The sequence below is a fragment of the Drosophila yakuba genome, chromosome X (assembly GCF_016746365.2).
Source record: "Drosophila yakuba strain Tai18E2 chromosome X, Prin_Dyak_Tai18E2_2.1, whole genome shotgun sequence".
Lineage (NCBI taxonomy): Eukaryota > Metazoa > Arthropoda > Insecta > Diptera > Drosophilidae > Drosophila > Drosophila yakuba.
The window spans coordinates 16,219,001-16,240,856 of NC_052526.2; the positions used below are offsets into that span (position 1 = coordinate 16,219,001).

Genomic DNA, 21,856 nt, shown 5'->3' on the forward strand with positions numbered 1-21,856 from the left:
ATAAAATGCATAAATAATTAAAGCTCATCACCTGCGGAAACCACGTTAAAGAAGCGTTTTTATTTATTAGTCTATCCCATTTGTGTACAAATTTATTCACAGAAATTAATCCTCTAGAACAAAGGCAAGAATGAATATTTTCTGAAAATTTAAAGCGGCCTATCTTGGCCCAAAATGCTAATTATAGACGTCTGATCGGCCAATTCTAGAATCGAACCACTTGAACCTTTTGGCTTTTGCACGTTTCCATTTTAATTCATGGGCGGCATAAAAATCAAATTTGGCTCTTTTGTGCGATCGACTCTGACAGGCTTTTTTTCCTCGACGAATTGATCGATGTCTGGAAAACAATAAAATGCGCTTTTTGGTTGCGCAAGTGCTGCAGAAAAGCTGAAATAGATGTCGAAAGTGCACTAAGTACCTGTCTCATTACCTTCCCTCTTCTTCTCCCACTTCGATTGGCAGGTGATGACCTCAACCATTTGGCCATTGGGTCAGCGGCAGATTCGACTCAAGAGTCGGAGCCGGAGCAGGAAGCCAAAGTCAACCGGTTCCCTTCCAAGCACAAAGCACACGCAATTTAAAATGGAAATTCTTTTCTTGTATATTGTATAAATTCTAACAAACAAATACCGCTAAAAAAAATATTAAAAAAAAATATATTAAATTCTAAGCCGAACTTTCTGTTTGGCAGTTTGAACTATGCGTAGTTGGTCCAGTTTGGCGTGCTCCACGTTTACCAGCCCTTGTTCCAGCCGCTGGACTGAGCGCCACCGGAGTAGCCACCAGAGTAGCCACCAGACTGAGCACCAGAGTAGCCACCAGAGTAGCCACCAGACTGGGCGCCGGAGTAGCCACCAGAGTAGCCACCAGACTGAGCGCCGGAGTAGCCCTCGCTAATGACCTTCACGATGACCACCTTCTCAACGGGCCTGGGAGCAGGAGCAGCGTATCCGCCACCGCCGGAGTAGCCACCGCCGCCGGAGTATCCGCCACCGCCGGAGTAGCCGCCGCCGTTGGAGTAGCCACCGGAGTAGCCGCCGCCGCCACCGCCACCGCCTCCACCGCCGCCGAGCTTGCCGCCAAGAGCACCGCTCAGACCGCCGAGGCCGCCGCCCAATCCTCCGCCGAGACCGCCCAGCTTGCTCTGCAGCAGCTGTCCAATGCCGCCAGCGCCGCCGCCAATGGAGCCGCCGCCTCCACCGCCGGCGCCGCCAAGAAGACCGCCCAGGGAGGCCTGTCCGACGGACAGGATGGCGGCAAGGATCACCAGGATGCAGGCAAAGGGTTTCATCTCGAGTAGCGAATGGGATACAATCGTTATCAAACAGCTGACCAAACTAATTCCAAACGCTGACGGAGCACGCACATTTATACCCCCCAAAAAATCGATGGGTCGATCCGAATGAGATGGGGGGCCCCAATTAGAAGCCATTGATGGGCAGAGCGACCAGAGCGACCAGAGCAGCATCATCGATTCGGCTGCGATTTCATAATAACCCACATTCGGTTATGCTCGCCGGCGGTTCTTTTGTTTGCCTATGCTAATCTGTGCGCATGCGCGGCTTACTTCGGATGAGGAACCGCTTCTCCTCCAGCTCGCACAGTGGGTTGGGAGGTGTTAAATGCAGGGCTGCAGCCGTTGGGTAATCGACAACGAATGACAACATCATCTGACCACGGGTGGAAAGAGCAAACAATTCAATTTGCAACTAAATTACACTTAGAGTAGCGTACACTTAAAGCAGAGATCCCACTTTTATTAGCACTTACAGTGGCGTGCAAGTATGAGTACATGTTTGCAACTTTTGACTGTTCGCCTAAATAAAAAAGGTATTAGTTAAGCAAATGAACCCAAATTTTTACTGTTGATTCTTTGATTATTTATTTACAAATTCGTAAAAAAAAAATAACAATAATGTAATTCTTTTCGTTAGGAAAAAAATAAAATTTAAATTAACTCGCATGTACTCAATTATGCTCAATTTGAATTTTTCAACAAAAGCTTATCTTTTTGTACTTAGTCCAAAAACCCTTAATTCTGATGACGCTTTTTATTCGATTTGGAATACTTTCCACCAGATTTTGAACAATTTCCTTCGGAATAGCTTTCCATTCTTGCTGGATTCGTTGCCACAACTCGTGTTGGTTTGCTGCAACCGATTCGGATTGTCCCAATCGTCTTTTCACAATCGACCACAAATTTTCGATTGGATTGAGATCAGGACTCTGAGCTGGCCACTCCATTAACTTAAAATCTTGATTTCCGATCCATTCCTTCACGATTTTGGACGTGTGTTTCGGATTTCCATCTTGCAGGAATGTGATATGACTCTCATTATAAACGCATTTGTCAACAAAATCGCAAAGATGGGTCTGCAGAATATCTAAATAGTCCTCTTTTTTCATAGTTCCTTCTATTTTCTTTATTGGTCCAATGCTCCACCAGGTAAAACAGCTCCAGACCATGACATTTCCTCCTCCTTGTTTTACTGTTTCCTGTAGGTGCCGTCTTTGCAGCGACTCTGCAGGCTTTTTCCAACAATATTGTTTTCCGTCCGACTGGTATCGATTGAATTTTGATTCATCAGACCATATAACTTTTTTCCAGTAGTCCACTTGCCAATTTTTATGTGCCTTCGCAAATTTTAGCCGTGCTTTTATATTTTTATCGGACAAGGCCGGTTTCGTTTTTTTTAATTCGGAAACGAATCCAATACGCTTAAGTGCTCGACACGCTGTCCACTGGCTGACAGGCTTGCCTATAGCTGCAGACGCATCCTTGGGTCTACAATTGTTATCCTTTTTAATATTTTGCATCATTAGCCGCGCATCTGCATCGGTCAACAATCGACGTGGACTTCTTCTTTGAATTTTGGGTACCGCGTTTCGCCTTTTTTGAACACGAATGGCTGCTGATTGGCTTATATTTAACTTCCCAGCTATTATACGCGTCGAAAATCCATTTTCAGTAAGGTTTATCACTGAATCTTCAACATTTATTGGCAATCTCTTCATATTATTTGTTTTAATAGTTAAGAGCCAAAAACACGTGGAGATTCGTACCTTTTTGGTTGAAAGCTTTTATATTTATACTTTTATATTAAACTTTCTTAAAAACAAACGGTAAATTTTAAAATTTAACTTTCAGTTGAATGGGCTGTCCAACTTTTGTTGAAAAATTCAAATTGAGCATAATTGAGTACATGCGAGTTAATTTAAATTTTATTTTTTTCCTAACGAAAAGAATTACATTATTGTTATTTTTTTTTTACGAATTTGTAAATAAATAATCAAAGAATCAACAGTAAAAATTTGGGTTCATTTGCTTAACTAATACCTTTTTTATTTAGGCGAACAGTCAAAAGTTGCAAACATGTACTCATACTTGCTCGCCACTGTAGATCCCACTTTATTAGTCATGGTAGGAAATTCACTATTAATAATACAGTGGCATACACATAATTATCAATTTTTATTCGGTTTTATTTTATGTGTTCTGTGAGATAATATCCTTCTTCTCCACATTAGAATCCTACGCGTTTTGCATACCTTCTTCAAAAAAACGTTGATTAATCAGCGATAAACCACTGTGCAAATTGCTGAAAGTCAAACAAATTATCGGCATTTAATCACTGCGGCCGGCAGTGGGCAACAATGGAACGACAATCAACATTTATATCAATGTTTTGTCAGTTGGCCAGCGAAAAGCAGTTGGCCAAAAGCAGTTAGCAGAAGCAGCCGAAGTGTCAAACTGATGAATGGCCAAATCGTGAGTTCTGCCCAAGGTTCAGGCTGAAGTGGGAAAACTAAGGCATCTTCCTGCTTTGGCCAAGAACTTTTATTAACTCATCGTTTGTCTATTGCAGGCCTATTCAAATGTGTATTCTACTGCCAAATACCCAATACCCATACCCACATACACACATACATACATACACCATAGCCATAGCCCACATCATCGCTTATTAATTCGTAGAACCGGTTCGGCGATTCTATTTCTATGCTTAGGTTTGGCATATATTTGCATAGTGGCTGGGCGGATATGGCAGATTGCCTGGGAATTTTCGCTGGCCCTCTAGTTGTCGGTACTAACGCGAAAGATAAACACTCCTCAGAGAACTCTCCCACAAGTCCAAGGGTTCAATGCACTCCGCCAAGCACACGCCTCAGAAATCGGGAAAAAATATAAGTTCTGCACACATAGAAAGGCATTTTCATTTTTTTTTTTTTTTAAGTTTGTTTGAGCATCTGGCATTTACATACCCGTTCTTGTGGTATGAATATTCATAATCGTCTTATTCGATTATACCCCAAGCTGTAAGCTCCCGATCCGACGACAGATCGACAGCATTCGATGGGTCACTTATCAATTAAGTGGAATACGAGTTGGCCTAGCGAGTATACAAGTAGCTATTCCGAGGCAACAAAGTGCGCTTCTGAGTTTGAAAAATATGCTTGATGATCAATTGAGAATTCAGAAGCTAGGAAACGTACGTTTTAATTGAATTTCCTCATTACCAACTTGTTGACTTTATGGATTATCAATTATGAAAGACCAGCTCACGAAATGTACTTTTAAATAATGTATCAAATCAATATAAATATCTTTGCTTAGTTATTTGCTCAATGGATATTTGGTTTAGTCTAACTTTTAATTTAGAAAATTCTGGTTTGCTCATTAACCCACTAAGATCATATCTGTTCCGATTATCGCCTAGATCCCACTACTAACTTAATGTCCAGCAAGCTGTGAAGTCGAGATGCGAATATGGCGATGTATATCTATATGTATATCTTCTTTACAATGGCGTCTTTATTGCCGGGCTGTAATGGCCGAACCTACAAAACTATTTCCCATCGCAACGGCTTTGGACGGCTGAAGGCTTCCATTAAAAAACAACAGAATTAACATATTTAATTACGAGTTATGTACCCAAATGAAATTACCAGTGCAATAGTAAACACAAAGGCAAATATGGATAGAAACCGAAACCGAAACCAAAACCAAAACCGAAACCCCAACCAAAAAGTGAACGTTGTTGATGCTGTTTTGAGGAGAACTTTTGATGGAGTCATTGTCATCCCAGTCGGGAGGGCATTACATTAAGGCTAAAATTGATGACACTCATAAATAAGCTGGTAATGTGTAATGATAATAACTAATATTGTAGTGGCATTAATTTAATTCCAAATGCGAATTTGCAAGCTTGCATAGAAAATTGCCGATGCCAATGCATTTCGTATTTTATGGGAATCCAGCAGACACATAAATACCCATCGCACATCACTGCCTTCCATACATTTGTTTTCCACATGCATATAATTTGATCATCTCGGAGCTGAGATCTCGTACATATGCAAAAGGCTAATTGATGGCAGGCAGGCTCATATAAATATAAGTTAATTATACTGCTTTGCTGGATCATCGGCGATGTGGTCGTAAAACATCGATATTTAATTGCAAGTTAATCGATTGCATTTTTCCATTAATCACTAAAATCGGTTTAGAACGGGTGGATCGTTAATGCCATGATGTTCCCCTTATAATAAGTTAGAAGCAAAAACATTAGCTCTACTGCATTCTAGAATATAACAAAATATAGGTAATAACATGCTTAATTCGTAAGCTCCATAAGGAAGTGCACGTAATTGGCATTACAAATAAATTTCCCAATCAAACACATTCCGCCGTGTTCATTTTTCAAATGTGCATCACGAGCTCTTCGAATACAGAAAACCAGATGAAACAAGAGAGAACGCTGTAGTCGAGTTTCTCGACTATCTGATACCCGGGTATAAAAATGCAAAAACATAAACAGGTTACCCCACACACGCAAGCATAATTTGTCCAGATCGGTGTAAATATAAGATTTGTTTATAAACAAAAATGCGAATCGTAATGCGTTTGTCCAAGGCTCCCAGGTAACCGAAAACCAAAAGACCGAGAACGCACATGGCACATGGAACTCAGTCGAGACTGGTCGACGCCGCAACTTCATGATCATCGAATCAAAGACAATGGCGTAGACAAAGAAAATCGGCGGATTCAAAGCCAAACAACGATTGCCAACGGAAGTAAAACAAAACAAAATACACAAAATAAATAAAAAAGAGGACCGAAAAGCAAAGAAACTTATTTTCGTATAAATCAATGACAGCCAATAAACTGTTTAACTTCATGTTAACCGCACACACTTAAATTAAGTTGATGTTTTATGGGCTGGTGTCAAGGATTAGCACTTTGTTGTTCCCCGCCCTGACCTCAAAAGGAATAGTCGTTTAGTTTGCACTGCAGATCCTATGCAGTTGTTCCCCGCCCTGACCTCAAAAGGAATAGTCGTTTAGTTTGCACTGCAGATCCTATGCAGTTGTTCCTCTTTCCATATCTTCTTTCCGTAATTAACTTTCGCTTTCGGTGGCAATGGCTGGAAATGACCTTGAACTTCAGCCATCCATCGCATGGGCAGGGCGTAAAGAGCACAGTTGTAAACGGGTTTCATCGAGCCAGCAAACGAAAGACTTAGGCAACGAACTTTGGCACAGCGCCATCTAGCGCTCACGTTATGCAAAGTTTCTGTGCGCAAAAGCTGTAGATTGTGCACTGTAAGAAATCGTAGCCATTTATTAAAGATAAAATAACTGATTCCATTATCTATTGTGAAGCCTTCCATTTAATCATTTAAATTCGCATTCACTATAAAAGCTACTTTCTGGCTGTTGGTATACATAATAGTAAACCTTAAAACATTTCAGATGATATTACCAATTCAAGACTGTTTACGTTCAACACTGATTTGATTTAAATGTAATTTCATATATCTTAGTATGGCATGCTAAAGCTAACTGCTTGTAATCGCCCAAAAAAGTTTCGGGCATTAAAGCTTAGCGTAGTTTGCAACCACTGACAGTCAATTTTAAAATCAAAGTCATGAGCCCGTTTTGTGAAATCAAACGACTGAGGAAGCAAACTTCTTTTTTTGTTAGTCTCTTTATTGGTCGGATTCAGATTCGTTTACAGATAAGGAAGGTGACATGACTTAATCGTTCCACCAGCCAGCACCGCCGCGGGCACCAGCAGCACCACCGTAGGCGCCACCTGCACCACCAGCACCGCCGGAAGCGTGGTTGACAGTGTAATCGAACTCAGCGGGGTTGCCCCAGGCGTTGCCAGCTCCAGCTCCTCCGGCACCACCCTGCCAGCCTCCAGCTCCACCAGCACCACCAGCACCACCCTGCCAGCCTCCAGCTCCACCAGCACCACCACGACCAGCTCCGGCTCCTTGCCAGCCACCAGCTCCGCGTCCACCGCCATAAGCGGCTGCACCACCGCCGTATGAAGCGCCAGCACCACCGCCATAAGCAGCACCAGCACCACCGCCGTAGCCGCCAGCACCGCCAGCGGAGCCACCGCCAATGTGGACCTTAGTGTTGCCCTGCGACTGCGAGACGTGGGACACCAGACCGGCTCCAATGGCAGGGCGGCCACCACCACGTCCTCCACCGGGCAGATAGCCGCCACCTGCACCACCAGCACCACCACGGAGGCCACCGGCGTGGACCAGAGCCAGGGAAGCCAACAAGCAAACAAAGACCTTGATGGATGACATAAACGAGATTAACGCTTGAAGATCCTTAGCACTGTGCGATTTCTTACCTTCATTCTGGAAGTTGAGTTTATTAGATTTAAGATTCTGATCGAAGCTGAGATCCAATGATTTGTGATGCCTTTGGACCAAGAAACACTTGAATTTATAGTCCAAGTCCTATGGATCTTCTTTGGCTAATGATCCGCCGAAGAAAACAACAAACAAGTAAGCAAGATATACAAAAAAAAAATCAATTTTAATTTTCATAAACCAAAACATCAATTTGCTCCGCTCAATCATTAGATTCTCTGGCCCTCTGAAATCATCTTTATCTATAGCTCTTCGAAAACTGCTCTTCGCTTTGTTTTCCTTGGCTTTAATTAAAGATCACAAGTTAACTGCATGGCGGCAATTAGCCTGCGGCCTTCCGATTGCCCAATCGCAACCATGCCAGGTGTTTTAAAAGCCCGAAAAGTGGACGCAGTGCGTCCAGTTTATGCCCATGTTGCTGCGTGGGCGCATCACCCACTCCTGGCTGCTCCTTCATAAACCTTTTATTTTTGGTGTATTTTTACTTTTTATTTTGTTTTTTTTTTTTTTTGAAAGTGAACAAATTGTTGGTTATGCAAGCGACAATGCAGCAATGCAACACATCAACTTGACAGAAATAAAGTGGAAATCTTGCCGGGCAAAAATGCTGTGAATGGGAAATATTTGAAATGGGGAAGTCAAATATTTTGGCATGCAACTGAAATTTGTATTTCACCTGTGCCAAGTCACCGCGAATGACCCAGTGCCTTTTAGAAAACTCGTGAAGGTTTTTCTGGCAATGATAGGTGATTTCTTATGCAAGCAAATTACGTTGAATAATCATTAAATTTTGATTCAAAATGCAGCACAAAGTTAAACAGCTTGGCACTTTAAAAAAAGCTGACCTCCCTATTAATTATAAAAATATATAATAAACATAAACATCAATAAGCTAATTCAACTCCGTCGTGAACTTTTCACTTTTTATTGATAAACAATACTTTTCCATTATTGAAATTGGGCTGCTGATCGTATAAAGTAAGCGATTAATTGCTTATCAAATGGATTAGTTGGACCAGTAAAAAGCAGTGGAACTGTAAGTAGCCGATGATCGAGTGCACCTGTCTGCACGGCATTATCTCTAATGGGACAACTTGGCTGGAAAATACAACAACAAGAGCTGGCCATAAGCGATGGAAATTTATGCGCTGAACGGCGCACAGAAGCCAACAGTTTGCTGCATACATCACCTGCGTTGTAGGGTATTCAAAGTGGTAGACGGTCTCGCTTTTTCTTCTCAGCCGGAGAAAGCCTCTCTCTGGGCCATTTTCTTAGCTCTCTGGCTGTTTGGCTCTCTGTTTGATTTGCCGGCTTTCGCTCTTTGGGATAATTTCGGGCTTCAACGAAGCCGCTGCAGATTTGGCCATTTCATTCCGTTGCCAACGTTGTAACTGGAAAACGTGTCTGTCGGATCGTCAACGGCCGCGTCGTCATCTTCGCAGTTTTCCTCCCGATTTTCCACCGCGTCTCGTGTATTTTCCCAGTGAATAATAGCCCTTCTTCCACATTTGGGAAAACTCATCCTCTTGCCCCTTGAACCTCCATCTAAATGTGCGTGCCAACTAGTGTTCTTTTGTTTGTTTTTTTCCTGTTCACTTGTCATAATTGGCAGCCTATCGAAAAAGTTAATTAAAAATTTCAAACAAGATTAATATGTTGTGTTTAAGTTGAGGAATATTGGCAAACGGAATACAGTGACAACAGCTTAAGTCTTGAATAATTAATCATTTTATCGGTAAGTCAGAGGATAAAATATGTAAAGCGCATGCAACGCAAACAATTAATGTTTTTGAAAAATATATTTTTAATTTATAATTCAAAGTATGCTAACAATAATTAAATAACTCGAAATACAGACCAAGCAAAACGTTTTAAGCTTAATGAAAAATTGAAAATATATCCCCTAAAATGCAAATGAATCTAAGCAAAAAATGAATTAAAAAATTCTCCCAACTATTTTTTTTGCATACAGATGTGCAAAGAAATGAGGTTCATTAAAAAAGTTAAATAATACCTATGCAGACGCTAATCGAAAACCAACATTTGCATACATATTTTTTTCCACATTCATGCAACTTTAATTCAAATATGAATCACGAATGCAAATGATTTTCACGAGTAGTTGGCACGTCATTAAAAACATCAAATTAAGAATAAACAGTTGAGCTAAAAATAAACAAGCTCGTCTTAATTATATAGACACTTATTTAGAGAGTTTCATCTTTAACTAGTTTTGGTTTTTTGGGTCTTACTTGATAAGTGCGCATTAGTCAAAGTCAAGATGAAGCTGGATTTAGTGGTGCGCAGATTTTCTTCGTCTAGCAAACTGTTCATGGTCTATTAATTGCCAAAGCAGCTCATTTTCTTTTACACATCGAGATGCTCACTTACTATAGATGCACACATGTACTCGTACATTTAATATGGCTTTTATTTTTTATGGGCCTCCGTGTGCGCCTTAAATTATATATATTATAAATCGGAGAAGATCTCGTGCCAATGCCCCGCGGCGTTGCTTAGAAATTTTCCTCGTTTACGATTACGATTGCCATTGACGATTGAAACTGAAACCGCGATTAGGGAAATTCCCTACGCAATCCACCATAAGCCGCAATCAGAGTTGTGGCAGAACAAAAGACTGAGGCAACAAACTTGAGTGCGCTTGCGGTTTCTGTTGGCGGGATGCCATCTCATGGCATGGTATGAAATTGAGTGGGTTGGATAAGTGGGTGCGGGATGGGGGGGCGGTACAGTTGACAGCTCAACCTCTCCATACCCTCTCCATGTGCATTCAGCTGGATGACTTTCTCCCTGCTCCAACTTCTAAGTGGCATTGCTAATAAGCCACGGGAATTGTTATTTGCTTTTTTGTCGCTGCACTTGTCGTGGCTTCCTATCGCCCCAACTGGGTAGCAGGGGGTATGCCCAGCAGGTGTTTTTAATGCCTCACGGAATTCTAGGAATTACCTGAAACTTCATCAACATAACTTTATAGCTTACTTTTTTGCAATTAATTCATCTTAGTAGTTATTTAATTCTGCCATTTTGATAAAAAGATCTATACAATAAGAGGTCGGCTCATTTAACCCTGAGCATCGAAGGGTCGAACACGACGGCATTTTCATTTTGGGCGACCTGCTCACTTGGAAAACCATCGCGGTGTCTCTAGCATCCACGCTCACGTCCACATTTACATACACATCCACATACATTTTTTCACCATCAAGCTGAAATGATATTAATTGCCCCACACACTTACCGTGGAGTGGGTACTTAGTTGACTTTCATTGTCTTGACGGCGACGGCGACGGCTTATTATGCGGCAGGTTGGTTTTGTTTCAATTTTTTTTGTTATACTTTTTACGCCCCACACACATGTGTGTGACTTTGACTGCAGCTCCAGTTTAATCACACTTTTAACTCCGTTTCACATAATACTAATTTCATAATTTGCACCACCCAACCACCCGAGCAAACGCACCACCGCCGCAGTGCGCTGCTGCATTTTCACTTTTATACATCGGCCAGAGCAGTGTGATTAAAGTAAATCTCGCCCGTTCGTTTTGCATAAGTGGTGTGCTTTTGTTATTATTTTTTTCTAACCCAGCATCGTCAATGGGAAATTGGCCTCCGGGAAGTGCTTCCCAGAATCCCGTAGATGCCGTGAATTCCGCCAGATTCCGACAGATTCCAGCAAATTCCCGCAGATTGGCACCCAACTAAAAACTCAAGAGCGCCGTCCTAGGCGTTGACATGCCTCGTAGGCAATCCGCAGCTAGCGGATCATAATTGCAGGTAGATGGGCAGGTAGGCCAACTCACCTGGTAGTGGAGAAGGAGATTGGGATGGGGACGTGGATGGGGATGAGGTTCCTCCTCGAGAAGCAGCTGGCATCGTGTAAAACAGCGATGTGGCCATGATCATGATCATGATCAAGTTGTAGCTGTTTATGTGGTGCTAACTTGGTGGCGGGTCCAATAACTTGATCAAGAACCATGTGTGGGGGTAAAAAATATATAAACATAAACATAAATATAAACATATATAATAAATTAACAAGTAAAATAAACATGCAGTATCTAAATAAATAAATAAATATATTAATGAATATATATGGGTTCTTCTCATTAGAAAACAAATCGATGCTAATTATAGTATATATTAAGCATAAAAAAATATAGAGTATATATAAGAAAATCATAGGCCGTAGAGCACTTTGCTCTTCGCATTGACTTTGTTTTTAATCGCCTCATCACAAAGCCCTCCCCTTGGGATGTCGTTGGTTGTCTTGCGGTTGGCAGTTGTGCATCTTTGTAACTATGTATCTATGTATCTTGTAGCTGGTATCTGTCGGCGAATGAAATAGCACGTACCATATAATCAGGCAGGCAACCCAAAAACAGTGGAAATCAGAGAAATAAGCCAACGAATAAGAAACGGCAACAGCCACAAATCACTGACTAAGAATGAAAGTTAGCCAGTGTACTTCAACAATACGCGACTCTTTTTGTCAACGTGAAAATGCATTTGTAGCTATATCTATATCTGAATCTGAATCTAAAGATACAGATCTATTGCCGAACTCATCATTTCCCTGTTAAGAGCAGACAATTATCATAATTATCAATGCACTTTTCACACTTTTCACACTTTCCATGCTCTCTCGCCGCCGTTTTGTGGCATTTGTCACAGAAATTATGCATAAATTTCCGCGCCGCCTGCTCGCTTTCGAATTGGAATCGCTTAGTCTTGGTCTTGTCCGGAGTTCCATTGTTACACTTTCGGCCAATTTCGATTCTGTGGCCCATTGTCAACCCTTCACCTTCCGCGGAATGGAGTCAAATGTCTCATAAGCCCCATAAATTTCGGTTGCCCTCAACGGCGGTGCGAACAATGACATATCGATGATGACGACGGCGTTAACAAATAAATATTGTGCGACATTTATAAACAAATTTGTTGGGTCCCATTTGTTCGCCGGGGTCTGCTCTCCCATTTCCTCGCCGCCTTCATCCGATCGTAATTGTGTGGCTGGAAAGTGAAACCATCGTTAATAAATAAGCCCCGGCGTCCCAATAACTCAACACAATGGCCTTTTTCGAACTGGAAAACCTGTAACTTTCGAACGCATTGCGATGCCCCACACATAAGGCGATTAGCCCAAAGATCAGGTGGAAAACAGTTATCGGAAATTATACAATTTATATAAAAAAAAAAAAATTATACAATTTATATGACGCTTAAGCGGTTTGGACACCAAATGAAGCCCAACAGATCTGTATAATTTTTAAGCCGATCTAAGCTCCAAATGCATTGCTTGTGGGAAAATGAAATGATCGGTTTGATAATTTGTATACTAATCTTTCACCTTTAAGGTAAACATATGTTAGATTATATTGCAAAAGTTCGTATTTTATCATACATATCATAAATGGGATAAATAAATATCTATACATTTAATTTGAACATTTCTTTAGTCTTTTAGTCTTAAAATCTGCCTTTTAGGGGCATGTCTACCACAACTCCATAGTTATCCTGCATTCTCCTTATTTTTGCCAAGTACATTGTGAAATTGCGAAAATCCGAAAGCAATGCGCATAGGCCATTGTATAAGCAGACAGGGTAAATTAAAACTTAAGAGATTAAAGGGGCTATATATCATGGATAGCATCGCATAATCATGACAGGCAATTCGTGCCTGGGACTAATCCAGCTTTTTATTCGTGCCCCGGAATCCGATGACCTTTTCCCTGGGTGGCGGGTTGGTGGGCAGGTGAGGAGTGAAGTGGATACAAGTGGATTCGAGTGAAGTGCCAGGTAGTCAGTCGCAGATCTTGACCAGACAACCTGTCACATCTCAATTGGCGCTTGACCAAAGCAGAGGCTCTTGACATCGGACTATGCAACAAGTGGATGCTCGAGCGTGTTGCTGTTATGCGTTTGCTTCATGTTGCCTATGTACACTCGCAAAAATGAACGGCTGACATTCATCAATTTATAATGTTAATTTTAGATAGAAAAATATTTGAAAACTATAAAAAAATAGCAAATAACTATGTTCAATACCTATTGCAATCATTTCAATGTATACGATCTTTTTAAGCATGTAAATCTAGTAAGTGAGTTGGACATATACATTTTTGGCTGAGTGTAGATGATCTGGCTATTGCTGTTGTCCAGGTGTTGCTGTTTCATTGGAGAGTGTCTGGCATTGCAGATGTTGCTGATGTTGCTGGTGTTGCTGATGTTGCCGTTGTTATCGCTGTTGTTGCCACTGATTGGCGCCGTTGTTGCCACGCCTCCGGCCATCCATTGCTGCACTGCTTTGGCAATTTCTCGCGTCGGCTTACATAAACAGAGATTTGAGCCATGGATTATCAGTTTTCGGGAACTGCCAAATATTTGCGATGGAATTGCCAACGCTTTATGCCACCATAATGAGCGAAAAAAAACAAAAAAAAAACAAAAAGTAAATTATTCGGCCCGTCGTCATTAAGTTGTTGTGACAAACGAAACAAAAGGCAGATGTTACACCATATTCGAGTCGTGCATAAATAATGATAGATCGGCATACGGCCAGCTATTGCCAGATATTGATTGATTGTGCTCCGTCGCCAACTTCCGGGGGTCACAACCTGACCAGATTTCCGGCTCCTGATGTTGAGGCTGTGTGCTGCTGCTGCTGTCGGTGGCTCCATTTGCTGGCCATTCATGTGGCCAGTTGCTGTTGGCCGTGGCCAAATGCGAATCACGATCGCGGCTTGTTTTGCCATCACTTCACTCTCGTTTTGGCTTTTACTTTTCGGTGCCCCCCAAACACTGACTTTACAAAAGCACATGACTTCACTTTTACCGCAGTTAAAGTTCGTCATGGGTCGCCGATGTACCCCACAAACTCCCCTCTTTTTCTCTCAATGCCTTGTAAAATTCACTAGACTGCGTCCTAGACGCATTATTTTTTCTGGTTACAAATATTAATAAATATAGATAATATGGCACACAATATTTCAAAAATTAAAAAATATAAATTTGTTAAATCATCAGCAATTTATATTCATCTGAATACATAAGCAACTCCTGATGCACTCGACTTAAAAAAAACCAATGCTTACTCCAAGAAACTTTTTGAAGAGAGACGAAATTATTATTGAGACATAAAGATGGCAGCTTGAATATTTTTATGAACATTGAAATTTCAGGTCAGCTTCGCACAAAGCGCTCACAAAAGCCAAGCGTTTTAATGACATAATTAGGCGTTGTTTTTGGAAAGGTGTTGCTCTCGAGCAAATCCCCGAAAAAAAATTCGTGGGCATCTGGCGGGGATTTCGTAGTAGTGCCACCCAGATGGATAGACAGTTCCCCAAGTTACCGCCCAGCCTGATTGATTTGACCCCGCTATAGGTGCAGACTTTCACTGGCGTGATCTCGGGCCTTTACCTTTGGTCCAATCCCATCCAGCGCGATCCAATCCAATCCTAACCCTACGTATGTGTGCACATGCTATACTCGTATGTACATATTTATGATATGATATGTGGTATTCGGAGTTTGGAATTCGGAATCTGGAATTACCGAAATGCATTCCGTGCTGCACAAGTCAAATGTCTGGGATTATTGCAGATGTGCGATTATGTGAGATGATGTCATCTCTGGGCGCCCCGAAGCCATGGGATCATCGTGGAGCATGGAGCATGGGGCATTGGGAGCAGCTCACAACTGGCGGCAACTTCTGCCAAAATCAATTTGCTGTAATTATGTAACTGTAACTGGCAGCCCCCCTAAAAGAAAAAACCTTCAACCGATCATCAATCAGTCGAGGGACCGAGTCGAGTCATTAGCTCACATTTCATCGACCAACTGCGACAGTGGAATCGGTTGCCATCTCTTAGCGGAGTTTGACATAAAATGGTGTTGTGGCTTAATCCTCAATTAGATGGTGATGGAAAGACACGTTTGCTAAAAATGTACTTCAATTGATGTGTTCTATACATCGCAGTAGCCAGTGGAGTTTACACTTGAGTGTTTAAATGTATTGATTGCTAAGCTAATAAAATATTTGTTCGATTTCAGAGCATTTTATCATTCATAAGTTGACCTATTTTCGCTCTTTTAAAAAGCTAAAACACTTAAAACAGTGGTTTAAGCTTCAATCGATTGGAGTTCACTAATCTGAGCAATACTATGTATAATATGTGAAATGTTACACAATTGTATCTCAATTGGATTCCAAGCCCTGTTGTGGATGACAAACACTTCTGGTGGAATCACTGGCATCATCACCGATGCCGTTCGATAATCTCCGCCTTCCTGTCCGCGCGACCAATGACAAAGACAAAGAGACACCTGCCCAGCTGGTTGGCAACGGGGATCCGATCCGCGTCCAATTTAAATCGGAGTTGATGGCAATGATGGTGAGTGTGGCTAGTGGCTAGTGGCGAGTCCGTTCAACCGGCCGCTTCCCCGTGGAAGCCGATCCACTAGTTGGCCAGGTTTATGGTTTATGGTCGATCCATTAGCGCTGCTTGCGCTGCCGGGCCATTTGACTTCATTTGATTTCGAGAGCAAATGCCAGATGCCAATTGGCGATTGCCATTCATTTGGCACTCAGCCGACACTGCCACTGCCACCCCATCCTCATCCTCATCCTGGCCAGAGTTCGATGGCAGCCACAATGCAGGAGTCATCTGGGGAAATTGATCTTCGGCTTGCTGCCCGGTGGCCTCCATTTCTCATCCACATCCACATTCGCTCTTCTTGCGGAATTCTCTCTGTGCAAATTGTGGAAAATTCGAGGTTGGGCCACTGTGATTTCCCGCAATTCCCACTGATGAGTTGCGAATTATTGGATGGCCACTTTGCGGTGCAGTTCATTTGGGTCAATTCAAGCGGCAGGCAATCCAAAACAGAACTTCAAACATCTAATCAAACTTTATTATTCAGATCAGTAGTCGGATGTACATCAAGCATACATTTACACTTAAATTTAGTTTAACCCTTCATAAAGTTTCAAGTACACACTGATTTCGATTTTCATAACTGCTCTTTCTAAGATTCGTAAAAAAAATGTTATCAAAAAAAGTGCCTTTTTGAAACGCAAAAGTAAAAACATTTTATGTTTCACATTCATGTTATTTAAAAGTACTGCTTAGTAGGTAATTCCTTAGACATAAATACATTTTACGTGGTTCCTGTAAATGTTTTTCCAAGTGCTCTGTGCTGGTTTTTCACTGTAATTTCATATATTCTTTGGGAGCGACAACATGTAATACTCGTATATAGACATATATATATAGACATAAAAGACATCGAAGATTGGCCATGCTCTCTCCCAGTTTGCAAAGACTTTTCGCTCAGTGAGCTACAGTCGAGCGAAAAATAGCAAATTAATTTCACTTTCTTTGTGAGCAAAAGCTGCTGTCTTTTGTTGCAGTTGCTCCGGTGTCTCTGTGGCCATTGTTGCTCCACCAGCGACAAGCTCGACTTCAAGTTTATTGACTGCGTCGTCTGTGCAATTAACTTTGCTTTTATTTTGTTTTTATTTTTCTCCATTTGCCCGCTCTTGTTTGCGCCTGAATGGAGGCAGTGGGAGGCAGGTGGGGCAGGTGGAGCATAAACGTCAGCTCCACGACTGCCATGGCCCAATGCACCGCAGGGAACAGCCACGCCCACCAACTGGGCTCGCTGACACTGACACCAACTTCGACTTTGACTCCGACTCCGAGCTACGATCTCCCTGGCATCTCGTGGCACTTGTGGCCCACATATTTTCACCCGGCAATTAGGGAGTGCCCGCAATTGCAGTCTCCAAAGTCATATTTTTGGTTTACATTTTGAATTCCCTGTGTTTCCAATGTGACTGACTACAGTGCAGTGCGATTCAGCGCTTAAGATAGTTACATTAATGCATAAATAATACATTTTATTTCTTTACGCGCACAATTTTTAAAAACGCTTTGATTTTATTGGATTTCTTGCCAGGTTCTAATCAATATGAAAAAAAAAATTGTATTTTCTAGGGTATCTGATAACGTCCGCAATGGTTTTTCCTTTACAAAAGTGCACTTAAATCACTAATATTGGTTTAAAGAGAATCATTCAAAAATGGAAATCAAGACAGGGACCATAAGTTCATAGCTGACACATTTCAGGGAATATTGTGCAGAGATCTGGTTAAATATTCGAATATATGTATTCTTGGATTTAACAGCTAAAGAAAGCCGCTTTGGCGTCTTCTTGTATCACAACATGTAAGGAATCTAGTTAAGATATCGTGTGTGCTACCTTAAATGTACCTTAATATGTAATAAGTACAGTAGAGTCTTTCATGGGGTTGTACAAAAATATGGAAAAATTGGAAATATTCGTTTGCCTCTTTGTGTGAAATTAGCTGGCTTAATCAGGTACGAGGCTTATGAATCGCACTGCATATAGGTCTATGATCAAAAACTTGAATTATTTATACGTTTTGCAAATACTGTGAGTAGTTCCTAAGTATGTATATGCATTTCACTTTTAACTTATGTTTTAAGCGTAGAATTCAGTAGTCGTTATCACAGTTGTCTCTGTCCAATAGGCTTCTGCCCTCGGCCAGATTGGTCGAGGACACATCCGCCTTCAGCAACCGCCGAAGTGTTTCCGGCCCCATGAAATCGGCCACTAGACTGAGCTTCCGTGTCGAGACCAACACGGCGAACTCGCGCTCCATTAGCATTCGCACTTTATGCAGCTGGTGTCCAAAGTCAGCTGGGCATTTCAAACGGATCCACGAGTCCAGGCACAGAAGCACCTGGGAGTCAAGAGGCTCCGCTGTGAACTGCTTTCCGCCAGCCAGAGCCACCATCAAGCCGCTCACCAGGGTGGTATGCTCCAGCGAGGACATGTTGTCGGCAATGCGGGTCTTCTCCACGAACAGAATCCACTCGGTGGCCAATTTCTTTTGCTTCTTTCTGCCCAGCAGGCATGAGGTTCTCGAAACCTGAACAAATGGATCTCCTTCAGCCACCAGCTGGTTTTTGTTCTCGCGATCCATGTACGCCAGCTTAGGATACAGTCCGGCAGTCAGAGCCAGGCGGATCATGTTCGTATCCTTGTTGAAGGACGAGGCCAAACGAGCACTGGCATCGTTAAAGCGGAATATGCGGTACACGGTGTCGCGTAGCGTGCTAACCGCCGATACGAACATCTCCATGGCGTTACGGCAAACGAAATTGCGCTCGCAAAAGTCGCCGATGTTCATGCGCTTTAAGCTGGTGAACTCCTCGTAGAGTTTAATGGCCGCCAGCGAATCACTCATCCCGTCGCCAGCGAATGAATTTCTAGCGTTCTGCTGCCCGGATTTCTTGCCGCGCTCCATGTTTAGAACGAAGGGATCCCTCACCGAGTGGTACGCCGCAATTATGATCATGCTGTCCAGGCAGCGCAAGTAAATGGAGTACACCAGGCATTTGCCAAATTGAACGCCTAGCGGCAGTTCGGCAATGATGCGTCCCAGTGGCGTGATCTCGTCCCGTTCGTCGAGCACACCCAATAGCTTCAGTCTGGAGCAGGCCTGCATTACGGCATCCTGTTGTGGAGGATCCAAAGCGAGAGCTAGAAAATGTTCTATTTTCTTGTCTGGCGCCGCCACCTTGGTTAGCAGACATATCTCGTCCAATGTGCGCCTCATGATCTCAGGAACAGTGTACAGATCCATTCTCTTCAGGCGGTAGCTGTCAAACAACCGATAGCAATTGCCATGGCACAAGCGTCCAGCTCTTCCCGCCCGCTGTTTGGCGTCCGCCTGCGAGATCCACGAGCTGGTTAACTGCGATGCATCTGTGGCCGGATCATAGGTCTTCATCTTGGCGCGACCCGTGTCGATGACATATAGTAAATCCGGAATGGTGATCGAAGTTTGTCCTATGTTTGTACTGAGAATTATCTTTAAACGCACACCCGAATAAATGCGAAAGGCCTTGCGCTGCTCGTTGTTGTCCACCTGGCTGTGCAGCAGCATGATCTTGATGTCGTCCCGCGGCAGTGACGATTCCAAGCGGTCACGCAGCGAGGTCATGTCGCTATAGCCAGGCAGGTACACAATCACCGCTCCAGCGTCGCCTTGTCGCAGTAATAACTCCAATAGCGAAACGATCAAATCATTGTCGATATCCGGATCTATGATGGTGCGACCACCATAATAGGCGGCTAGCAGTTCGTTAGGAGTTTCTTCGCCTGTCAGCTCGCCCAAAAATCGCTCCATTCTCGGGTGCATGTAGCCAGTGTTGCTGAGAATGTCCTCCAGATGATAGATCGCCACCCCGAAGCTGCGCCCCTCCACATCCATCACAGTGGCCCTACCAAAGTAGTCGGACAATGCTTTTAGATCCATGGTGGCCGACATAAGCACGAGGCGGAGGTGCGGATTCTTTTGCAGCTCCAGCTTGGTGGCCAGCAGCAGAAAGTCTGTGTCCAAATCACGCTCGTGGACTTCGTCGATAATTAAGTGGGTGGTGTTCTTAAAGAAGGACTCGTTATCCATGGCGAGAGCTCTCAAAAGGCAGCCACTGGTGGTCAGCGTTAGAACCGTTTGGCTGCTGCATTGTCCTGGAAAAATTGGAATATAGTTAATAGTTATAAATACTTTTGCGGCCAACTGCTACTCACTATTCATGCGAATCTGATAGCCCACTGTGCCGCCAGGCGCCTCGCCGCGCTCCTTGGAAATGCGCTCCGAAACACTGATGGCTGCTATGCGGCGAGGCTGGCTCACCACGATCCTGACTGGAGTACGATGTTCGGCGGCCCACTCGAGAATGTACTGCGGAAGTTGGGTGGACTTGCCCGAGCCGGTGGCTCCTTTGATGATCAAAACCTGTACGTCAAACATTAAGTATTAGTATAGATTCGATATTTGTAGCAAAAGGCAACAACAGACTTATAAACAATAGATTTTGGTTTTAAGGACAGAAGGAAGCATTTGGTCACCTGCTCTTGTTGCAGCACGCTGAGAATGTTCTCGCGCTGCTTGTAGATGGGCAGGCTCTGGCGCTCCTGCTGAATGTTCCTGTTCCAGTTGCTCTGCGGCGGCGGGATGAGCCTCTGCCCGACCAGGCCGAAGTTGGAGGGACGCCGCTGATCCTGATGCAGCTGATTGTTGCGCCGAAAGGCATCAGCGGAACTTTTCAATCTGCGTTCGACATCGCCGGCCATTTGATCCAAAACGTTGACGAGCGTGGGACAAGTGTGCAGTTTTGCGTTGTCCAGCTGGTTGTGCTGCAGGCCCTTCGACTGCGGGCGACTTATGAAGAGGACGCGGTCCTCCTCGGAACCCTTGCTTACCGTCTTCAGACCACGACTCTGGGCCAATCGGTGCACGTGGCTGCGCTGCGCCTTGGTCAGTCCGAGCAGCTGCTGCTCCGGTTCGCGGCTCTGCAGGAAATCGTTGACCAGCTGGCGCAGCATCTTCTCGTCCTCGGGCCTCAGCTTGTCGCCCCCGGCGGCCTTTGAATCCTTACCCGTTCGTGCCTTTGCTGGTTTGCCATTGCCCTTCGCTCCACCGGTTTCCCGGCCATTGACCACCAATCGTGCCTGTCCCGTGGGCTGTCCCGGCACCGGTGGTGCCTTATTCCTGCCGTGGCGACGCCCACGATTCACCGCTTTTTCACTGTCCGCCATTCGTCTGTTTTCAATCTCTATGCGCTTTTTGCAACTCTTTTCGGTTTTCGATCAGCTGTATTTCTGCAATACTTCGATAGCGCGGATTGCAGAAGTTATCGGACCCTGTTGCGGGCGGCGGTTTCGCCTATCGGGCCGGCTGACAGTGTGTCCACAAAAATAATTAAAATAAACTTTTGAAACTTTTACTGGTCTCTATATGATATATTTACTTTGAATATTTTCTTTCTCTGACTCTGATTCAAACTCTGCATTTTACTTCAGCTAAACATATCTTTGTATTTAACTCCTGAGACCATATTGTGTTTCGCCAAAAGCAAATGGCGCAAAAACTTGTACACACATATATGAATGCTAAAACACACACATGCACACAAGTAAAAAGTATTTTGACAGACTTTAAAATAATCTACAGTGTATACATTTTTAATATGATTTCCCTCCTTCTCATACAACATTTTCCAAAACGTGTTATTTCATTCAAACGGAATTTATATGCTCCTTCCATTGATGCCAAGTTGTAC

General features: G+C 43.2%; 3 protein-coding genes and 1 long non-coding RNA gene across 4 annotated transcripts; 1 reads left to right on the plus strand and 3 right to left on the minus strand.

Moving 5' to 3' along the window:
• Positions 1 to 579: 579 nt before the first annotated feature.
• On the minus strand, positions 580 to 1,349 carry LOC6525654 (glycine-rich cell wall structural protein). The gene has a single exon (XM_002101440.3). The coding sequence runs from the start codon at positions 1,292 to 1,294 to the stop codon at positions 737 to 739; it is 558 nt and encodes a 185-aa protein (XP_002101476.3). The 5' UTR covers positions 1,295 to 1,349; the 3' UTR covers positions 580 to 736.
• Positions 1,350 to 6,972: 5,623 nt separating this feature from the next.
• On the minus strand, positions 6,973 to 7,735 carry LOC6525656 (glycine-rich protein 5). Its single transcript, XM_002101442.4, has 2 exons — positions 7,658 to 7,735; positions 6,973 to 7,595 (listed from the first exon to the last, which is right to left on the minus strand). The coding sequence occupies exons 1-2, from the start codon at positions 7,661 to 7,663 to the stop codon at positions 7,041 to 7,043; spliced, it is 561 nt and encodes a 186-aa protein (XP_002101478.2). The 5' UTR covers positions 7,664 to 7,735; the 3' UTR covers positions 6,973 to 7,040.
• Positions 7,733 to 8,284, plus strand: LOC120322376. Its single transcript, XR_005562169.1, has 2 exons — positions 7,733 to 7,814; positions 7,893 to 8,284. It is a non-coding gene; the product is annotated as an uncharacterized LOC120322376 (long non-coding RNA).
• Positions 8,285 to 16,588: 8,304 nt separating this feature from the next.
• LOC6525659 (DExH-box ATP-dependent RNA helicase DExH6) lies at positions 16,589 to 21,431 on the minus strand. Its single transcript, XM_002101445.3, has 3 exons — positions 20,643 to 21,431; positions 20,322 to 20,529; positions 16,589 to 20,261 (listed from the first exon to the last, which is right to left on the minus strand). The coding sequence occupies exons 1-3, from the start codon at positions 21,330 to 21,332 to the stop codon at positions 18,217 to 18,219; spliced, it is 2,943 nt and encodes a 980-aa protein (XP_002101481.1). The 5' UTR covers positions 21,333 to 21,431; the 3' UTR covers positions 16,589 to 18,216.
• Between the last annotated feature and the right edge of the window lie 425 nt (positions 21,432 to 21,856).

What these genes read in the sequence shown, in the direction of transcription:
- LOC6525654 (XM_002101440.3), bottom strand. Translation starts at nt 1,294, where the DNA reads ATGAAACCCTTTGCCTGCATCCTGGTGATCCTTGCCGCCATCCTGTCC.
- LOC6525659 (XM_002101445.3), bottom strand. Translation starts at nt 21,332, where the DNA reads ATGGCGGACAGTGAAAAAGCGGTGAATCGTGGGCGTCGCCACGGCAGG. An exon ending in GCGTGCTGCAACAAGAGCAG is followed by an intron (nt 20,530 to 20,642) that starts GTGACCAAATGC and finishes TTTGACGTACAG; the next exon opens with GTTTTGATCATCAAAGGAGC. An exon ending in CTATCAGATTCGCATGAATA is followed by an intron (nt 20,262 to 20,321) that starts GTGAGTAGCAGT and finishes CAATTTTTCCAG; the next exon opens with GACAATGCAGCAGCCAAACG.